Source organism: Cyprinodon variegatus, unplaced genomic scaffold, assembly GCF_000732505.1.
Source record: "Cyprinodon variegatus isolate N-32 unplaced genomic scaffold, C_variegatus-1.0 Scaffold255, whole genome shotgun sequence".
NCBI classification, from domain to species: Eukaryota; Metazoa; Chordata; class Actinopteri; order Cyprinodontiformes; family Cyprinodontidae; genus Cyprinodon; species Cyprinodon variegatus.
In genome coordinates this window covers 739,174-748,263 of record NW_015150708.1, presented here as the reverse complement: position 1 = coordinate 748,263, position 9,090 = coordinate 739,174, and the positions used below count along the sequence as shown (strand labels likewise).

The window sequence follows — 9,090 nt, the reverse complement described above, 5'->3', positions numbered from 1 at the left end:
GATAGGGGGCCGATTATATCGTGCATCCCTATAATAATTATTTATGACTCAGTTAAAGAGGAATTAATGCCGTTACTAACACCATTATTATCTACTGAAGCTACTCTTACAACCGCCTATAGCAGGATGCAGCCTTCACCACCTTTGCCAGTGTAGGTGAAACTTTGATGTGCATCATTATTCCATTCACATAAAATTATGCATGTAGTTCAGCAACTTTCTTTTTTTTTTTACTACATGGCTTTAGGCAAATCACAAGATTGACTTATTATTTCTGTTTTTTTAAATTGGGTATCCTGCCTGTCTTTTTTAAAGTACTGATTGTTGGAGTCATGGCACAAGGTTGTCATGTCGACAGATTATCCCACTTGAGCTGTGGATCTCTGCAACGCCTTCAGATATTTTCAAGGGCCTCTTGGCTGCTTCTCTGATCAATACTTTCCCATCCTGTCAATGTAGTTAGACAAGCATCACTTGCTGGGTTTGCAGTTGTGTCATGCTTTTTTCCGTTCCTCAGATGAGGGACTATACATTTTATTTTAATATGTACAAACATTTATTGTTTCAAAACCTAACTATTACTAAACTTCTTTGTGATTTACATGTACCCCCTGATGCTCTTTGTTTTCTCTTTGTTACCTTGATAGAACAGCTGCAGATTAAATTGGACACAGGGAGGACACGGGGGATTTAGTGAAAAATAGAAAAGAGAAATGGTATCAACTATGATGACTTTTGTGGGCCTTCCAACTTTTTGTTTTTCTAAATATGCTATTATCATTGTTGTTTTCAGAGTTTTTTTTCCAGCTGATAGGGCTGTGCTTTTCACAAAACATGGCACATAAACTGCTGCTTTCACCCAGTAAACATCTAAAATAGATTAGAAGAATTGCACTTAAAACGTGCAGATTAGAATGTGATGCACTAAATCATCCATTTATAGCTGTTTTGTGTCAGGATTTCAGATCAGGGTGGTCATTAGGAGCAGGTGGCTGCCCCATCCAGGCGCCTGCCAATATATAATCGACCAAAGGCCTGCTCAGCAGGGCTGCATTGATTTGGTAACAAGGAAAAGCTGACTGGCTGGTCACAGCCTAAAAGGTGCATTTGTTTATGTTTTTAGGAATGCAGAGATTTTACTTCTTCTGTTTTGCTTTTCACAGCCCTGTGTATTTGGATTATTCTTTTACAGCAAACAAATGAGATCAAGCATCAACCCTGTAATTCCCTAAAGTGCCATTTGGAGCAGCCGCTTGGCTTTAAAGTGTAAGGATTGTGCTGAAAGTCAGTCGCTTGTAGGTCAAACGTTCCTGGCTGCCAAATTGTGGATCAGTCACCCCCATCCCCCTATGTAATGGACCCGCCCTGACACCTGCTCCCACTATGCTTATTTTGCTCAAAATTAAGACGTCACTGTAGCCCCCGTAGTGTGATAAAATATAAGCCAAGAAAACCTTTTTTATAGTTATTCTAAGAAGGAAATAATGTTTATTTATCTAAGATTATTTCCAATGGTTTGGATTTGTTTGTTAAACAGGATCTGCCAACTGTTAGAAGGAATGTGTTTGCAGTCATGGATCTTCTGTCCCACATCAACCAATGACAGAGATAATATCTGCTGATGCAAAATGCATGGGATTTACGTGTTCCCTTGATGGAGTTCAAATTTAGTGAAAACTACACCGAAAAACAGCACTTAAATGCAACATACAGCATAAAAGAAAAACGTCAAAGCATGCCACCAGATCTAAAAATACTAATCAAGCTTGTATTTCGTCCAATCTAAGGCTTCATTATTCTATATTCAGCCTTTCTTCATGTTTTCCAGCTTTACATTGCACTGGTTTAATTGGCTACTCCAACCAACTAGAAGTAATGTAAATACACTGCAGAAAAGCTGCCATATTGTCCTGAAGGTAGTGTTTCAGGTAAGCTTGCATGCCTCCCATTGCTGGAAGTGGGCTCTTTGATGTGATTAGTTCTGAAAAACACCTTTATCTATGGATCCTTTCATTAAAGTTGCAGTAGAGTTTTATTTGAAAGAAAGAAGGTGGCACATGGCTTTGAGTAAGGCCAAGGGAAATAATGCCATTAAAGGGACAAAGCTCCTGTAACATTAAGAAAGTTGCACTTCTTTTCTTGAAGTAAAATGGCTTTGTAAAGTAAGGTCTGATGGTGTGTTCACACCATAAACATTGTGGGCATCAAATCATCTGATTTAAAGTCTATGGGGGGCAGTGTGGAGATGTCCAGCGGCGCATCTGAGCATTGGTAGTGGCACATCCAAGCGTTCTGATGTCTGGGCGTTCTGGCAGCCCAGCGTACTGCGCTGGAGTTAAGAAATATGAACTTTTGCCACTGAATGTAGAAGCGTAAACCAATCATAAAAGCTGTTTCAGGAGTTTTTTTGGGGGGAAACAGATACTACATGCAAGCTGCTATTGTTTCTGCAGGGCTGTCTGCATATGAAAACTAAATAAAAATATGAAGGGGTCAAACTCCAAAGGTTTAAAGGGGTTAAACTCCAAACTAACAATTGTGTCTAGAGATGATCTTGATGATCTCATGTCTAAACAAAAAGAACTTGTCAAGTCTTTATCAGGTTGGGAACTCTGTGACAAAGTTACTGACTCATACAAACAGAAGGGCTCATATTACGCCTATTCTAAAAGTTATTTATTGGCTCTCAGTCTCTTATTGGTTCCAGTTTAAAATCCTGGCGCTGAACTTCAGGGCCTTTCATGGTCAGGCTCCCTCCTACATTAGAGACTTGTTGTTTCCTTATATGCCCTCTTGGAGGCTGAAGTCCCAGGACCAGGACCTGCTCATAGTCCCTCATACTCATTACAAGACCAGAGGAGATCGCTCCTTTCAGGCGGCCGTGCTGGCGCTCTGGAAGAATCTCCTGCTTTCCTCGCTTTTACTTGATTCTGTTCATGTTTTTAAGAGTGAACTGAAAACCTATTTATTTAATAAAGCATTTTAATTCAAGTAGATTAAAGGTTGTTTCATGACCATGTATTTTTATTTGTATTGTAATTTTGTGAAGCAATTTTTTACCTCTATGTCTGTGAAAGGGGCTATATAAATAAACATTACTTACTTACTTCATTAAAAAAAAGGACCCAGCAGAATGGCTTGTTATGTACAAGGAAAAGAGAACAAGCTCTGATCATTATTGCTGCACTAAAACATTCTTTTCTATGAACTATGGCAAAGACACCTCCTAAATACCCAAATGAACTAAAATGTTAAAACCAGCAGACCAAAAATAATCAATTGTATATAATATTCTCGTACCACAAAACTTAAAAAAAACCTCTATGTTCACTTCCATCCGTTACGAACGGCAGATGGAAATCCCCCACAGGCTGCAGAGAGCTTTGAGTGGGGATAGCCATCGCTGCGGCCCCCGGTATGCTGAAGGTCTGGGACTCTGGACAAGAACTGCATATTTTAGTAGGATCATAATCCTGATGAACTGACTGCACAGAGAATGTTAGGAGGTGGACTTTCTTGCTTAGAAATTTGTTAAAACATTTTTTCCAACTAATCAAAGTATATAAAGTTAAGCTGCTCTCTAGCAGGAAGCTATGGAACAGAGCAGATAAACAACCAAGTGTGCCAGGCATCATGACGTCAAAGCGCCAAAGCACATTGACCATCGTTTGACCGAGCATTTAAATTTCTGTTTTGGACGCCCAGATCGCGTTTGGTGTGAAAGCACCATTACAACTACCCAAGGAGAGAGAATAGTTGAAAATAACAATCTGTACCAATGACAAAACATCCTGGCAGCCCATTAATGTCTGACAGTTTGTCACCATATGGTTTGTAAGCAAGACTGACTTGTCAAAAGGCCAGAGCAGCTCAAGCCAAGGTTGAATAGATTGTGACCAATGACATTTCAGAGCATCTCTAAAATGGCAAGGCTTGCAAACATGATTGTAGTCCCAAAAAAATGAATATCTTTCTCAGTAAGAGAGAGTGTTGGCCTAGTGGTTAAAGGCAGTGAGCTTGTGCTCTGAGAAGTTGCAAATTCCTCACAGCCTCCACTCTGGGTTCCTGAGCAAAACCCTTAACCCCCAATTGCTCCCCGGGCGCCGCACAATGGCAGCCCACTGCTCCCCGAGGTAAATTCCTCCAATGTGAAATCAATAAAGTTCAATTATTATATTATAAGTTTCAAATTTGTCTAACAATAATATGGCAGAAAAATTAGTGTGTGGAAATATTTACCTTCACTCTGGGATATACTCAGCTCCCACGTCAGGTCTTAAATTCTTTGCACATTTATGTTGGTGCTGACACGAGCACCGACAGAGAAAATTAAGGTTTGTGAATGAATGACTAGCCCATTTTGGTGCACAAAATTGCATTTCAACATTACTGCTAGTCGTATTGTGTGGGGGACTTTTCTTTAAATATCAATTCACCTTCAGTATTATTTGTGCAAATCTGCAATAGGCAAAGCAAAATTGTGCCATAAACATTTGTTAACTACATCCAAACACTTGTTCTGCTGAATAAAGTATTGAAGGTTTAGCTTTTATGTGTGTAGCAATCACAACAAAATTCTCTTTAAGGTTAAACCAAATGTGATGTGGACACCATAACTAGCACAAACTAATTGCTGCATAGTCTTGGAATCAGTTAGTTTGACAAAAACATAACCTATACAAATTAATAAAGATAATATTAATTATACTAATCCATATTGCAATGAAAAATTCAAGAGAGCAGAATCAATATTCCACCTTGTCTGATTACATATAGAAAAAGGTGGAGATGCTGCAGCGGCCATTTAACTTATTGATCAATAATACTTATATGGTTTCTGTAATAGGATGGAATATTTTGAAATTGGGAATATATTTGAAATGGGTATAGCACGATTTCCCAGGGGAATGCAGTGATGCTTTAGCGTCTTGCTTTATTAATCTGGTATGTGTTTGGAATAATTGCTGATCATTCAGGTGCAACACTGAATACCACAAGAACATGCGCAGCCTCTAGCCATGGATTTCTAATGACTAATAGGACACAGAAGGTTAGGTTCGTCTGGATTAAGCAGATCTTTTTCATTAGTACTTTTTAAGTTTATTGCACTGTTCTTGGCATGTGATTAGGGAGTAATAAGAACATCTAAAAAATTTGAATATTCAAACCCTAATGCACATTGAAGCATGGAGCGAAAGAATGGTTAATCTTAAGAAAGTGCTTTACTCTGCACCAAATTGAAATGGTCAGTAAAGTTCAACTTTTGGCCAATAACAAGCAGATACGGATCATTTAGAGTGATCTTTATGTAAAGTATTCCACTTTATTTCTGAATCTGATAGTGATATTATGATGCTGTCACTTTGAAATCTGGGAGAACTTTATCTCTTACACCTTTTATAAATGATGAGCGGTGTAACTTTCACACTACTGCATTCAAAATACATTTTTTTAAATAAATGTGATCTAAGAGGGGTTTTAAAAAGTATTGTATCAAACTCAACAACCAGCAACAAAAAAAATGAGGTTGAGGGAAATTACATAAGGCCATTTCCAAATTTGACTTTTACCTACTTACAAATGATCATACCTTTAATAGAATAGAATAGAAATTTTCTTTATTGTCCTGCAATGGGAAAATTGAAAAGTTTCAGCAAAGCAAATTGACAAAGAAAACATATAGGCACACACAAAACTATTAAATATGTAAAGGAATAAGTATCCATTAGTAAGAGATAAACTATACAGCAAATATATTAACATCCAGGGCTAAAAAAAATCAAAAAATACTTGAATGTTTTTGTTTTTTTATGTTCAAGATACAAAAGAAGAACAGGACAAAAACACTGTGCAACAAAAGCAGTAGGGAGGAAGGATATGCCCTGGCTCTCCTTTGTCTTACTAGGTGTACTAGTCATTCATTAAATCAGCTCTCAAGTTCTGCAATAACTTGATGAATGAGGAGAGAGACTTGACTTGGACTTTGCTGTTTATTTCAATGAAAATGAAAGCTTTCCACCAAAAATGTGATGTAGGCTACCTGATTATATGTAAGCCATGTGTTCCTTTGTATAGGAAGCTCTGAATAGGTTCACTATACCAGTGTTTTCAAAAAAAGGTTTATTATTGATTTATTTAATATGTAATGTAATCATATTTTTATTTTAGAATGCCCTAGTACTTTATTGTTACTATTATAAATGACAAACATTGACAAGTATCCAGTTAAGTATCCAATCTTTTCTTATTCTCATCCAACTAGTTCGAGCTGCATTATGGACATTAAATTTCTTGTAGTCACTCCCTGACTTAAAATTAGAAACATTCACCTGCCTTAATTGATTGCAACAATCGCTCTTTTTTTTTTTTTTTACCATTTTATAGAACAACTATGAGAATTTAGCCACAATGCAATTATGATTTATTTGTTAAAATGTCTTGTTCTGATTCTAGGAACCTCAAGGGAGGTGAAAGCTCCTGCTGAGGTCTCAAAACAAATGGTCCAGAAGCTTAAAGGCAAGAATGAGTTTACTGTGCTGGCAACCCTTAAACAAGATCATCTCAACTCAGGAGTCATTCTCTCCATCCATCATTCAGAGCACCGGTAAGACCAATGGGCTTCTGTCATTAGACTGTTTTGTTTGGAAGATTTTTTTTGTCTACAGATGCACAGATCTCAATTTTTCTGTTCTCAGTTTTATCAAAGGAGAAGAAGCGATTACTCCAAAGCCTAAATTAAAAGTCCAGTTTGCAAATACACTCAATAGATGCATTATAAATGGCTTCAAAAACTTAATTAAATAGATAGTGATATTTTGAGATTACACAAAAACAAAAATTTGAAGTACTATAAATTAACTAATTTTTAAAGGTATAGTGGAAGACTTTTTGGAAATTTTTAAAAGAGCATGCACAAGCCCATTTCTCCTTGTGCACGCTCTGTGAACTCAGTCAACTGACCGTTTGGACAGATGATCACTGCTTTTTGCTCCCCGTTGGTCAGGTAACTCCTCCACCGCATGCAGCCTGTGCCATCTTTGTTATTAGTCGCCGCTGTCGGGTAGTGACAGTGGACCGCTGTGACAGCAAATCCCATAATGCTTTGCAAGAAGAGCTCTCCGCATAAAGTATTCCCAGGATATATCTGCCTCTTCTGAGGCCTTTCTTTTCTTCTCATACACTTCGTTAGCACTTTTTCTCTTACGACCGTTGGCCATTTTCAAAGAACCGCGGTGAAAGAGGCTAACTTCAATTACTGAAACTGTAGCTCACCACAGATATACGCCTGAAAGTGCCCATGCTCAGAAAAAGATAGCTAACTGGGGACGAGCACGTAGGACGGCCTTACGTATATATACCAGCAGAATGATTGACAATTAGGAGGACCACTTAATCCAATGATCCACCCGGAAAATGAAAATCCTCCACTATACCTTTAAATTTGCTAACTTTAGAAAATGTCATTTTGTCATATCAACAGACTGAATGTTGGTTACCACTTAGAATCTACATGTTTTACAGACTAGCTTAACAAACATAGCAGTTCCTTTTAAATGCTGATGTGTTCTTCACGCTCAACAGACGATGTAAGCATGGAGTTTATAATCGTGAACTGCAAACTTGGTATGCTAATGTTTCCATTAGTTTGTTCTAGCTGAGCCGTTGGACGATCAGAACAGCAATCTGACTTTCACATAACGCACTGATTGAACAGTTTGTACATTAAAGTCAGTCCTAAGCAAAGAGCTCCCAGGGATGTTAATGACTTTCCCCTACTGCTTTCCCAGCCGCTCAGATTTTACAAAGCAGCGCTGCATGGTTTCATTTGGAAATGTGACAAGGACTAATTCAGCATCAGAAGTGTAAGCGAGTGCACTTCCAGAGCCAGGATTAATGTTCAGGCATGGGTAGGGCAGAGTAAATCTATTAGATGTGGTCTGCAGATAAATCAGGTCCATTGCTACTCTTTCATGAGCCGTTTTTTTTCTTCTTCTTCTGAATGATGTTTCTAGGAAACAACTTTTCATTAAATAAGTCTGCCTTTAAAAGCAGAGGTGATGTTTGTATGCTGGCAGCTCTTTTCATTAATGTCTTGTGGTTGGTAAAGCTCAGTGCTCCGGGGAAGAGGATCTTCTTTGAATACTAATACTCCAATGTAAACAGCTGAACAAGTACATATGGTCTGTTGTTAGGTGTTGCTGATGCTGCATCTAGTAGGGAACGTATACTACTGAATGCAGCTACTGAGGGGATTATATATGAATTACTGTCGCACATCTAGGAATTTAAAGCAGACATTTTAAAATGAGCGTGACATCTAACAAAGGTTGCACATTAAGATGATCTTTGCAGGGTTTTTTTTTAATACATCATTATGTGTCATCATGTGGCTTGTGCTACTTTCATACTTTAGGTTTCTGGAGCTGGAGAGCAGCGGACAACGCAGTGAGGTGCGTCTTCATTACCGCACCAAAAGCCAGCAGGATCACACCGAGGTATTCCCTTATAGCCTTGCGGACGACCAATGGCACAAAGTATCAGTGGCTGTGAGTGCCTCCCATGTCATATTACACGTCGACTGCAACAGGTAAGAACTTCATAGACAAAATGCTCTGGACCTATCAAAAATATTACTCTTCCTTGAAATATTATGCAATTTATGTTAGAGCCATTGATTTCACCTTATTTATTATTTTTATTATTTCACCTTTATTATACATGCTGTCTCTTTGAAATCAAAGATCTCATTTATTAAAAAAAAATGTTATGGTTTTCCCCTTTTGGATTTTTAGTTTTCTGTTATCTAAGTAATTCTGTTTAGTTGATCTTTGGTTTATTTTCCATTTTATGTTTTATTTAAGCAATCTTTAATTACTCTCTCTTGCCCCCTTGTGCCTGTCTCATGCCTAGCTCCCTTCTAGTCACTTCCATCCACACCTGCTCCATATCAGCTGATTACCCCAGTCTATAGCCCCATTTACACTACCCTTGAAAAACCGAGCCGAGACCGGTCCGAGCTCAGTAACTGAGATTACTTATCGTGTGTAAATGGAAAGCAAACTAAACTGAACCGGGCTAGACACAACTGGC

At 38.1% G+C, this 9,090-nt stretch overlaps 1 protein-coding gene across 2 annotated transcripts in view; it reads left to right on the top strand.

Moving 5' to 3' along the window:
- Window positions 1-9,090, top strand: part of nell2 (neural EGFL like 2) — a 137,874-nt gene that overhangs the window by 11,231 nt on the left and 117,553 nt on the right. For both annotated transcript variants that reach the window (XM_015382349.1, XM_015382348.1), the window contains exons 3-4: window positions 6,454-6,604; window positions 8,414-8,587. In XM_015382349.1, coding sequence (XP_015237835.1) covers window positions 6,454-6,604; window positions 8,414-8,587 — 325 coding nt within the window. The remainder of the gene's footprint in view (window positions 1-6,453; window positions 6,605-8,413; window positions 8,588-9,090) is intronic.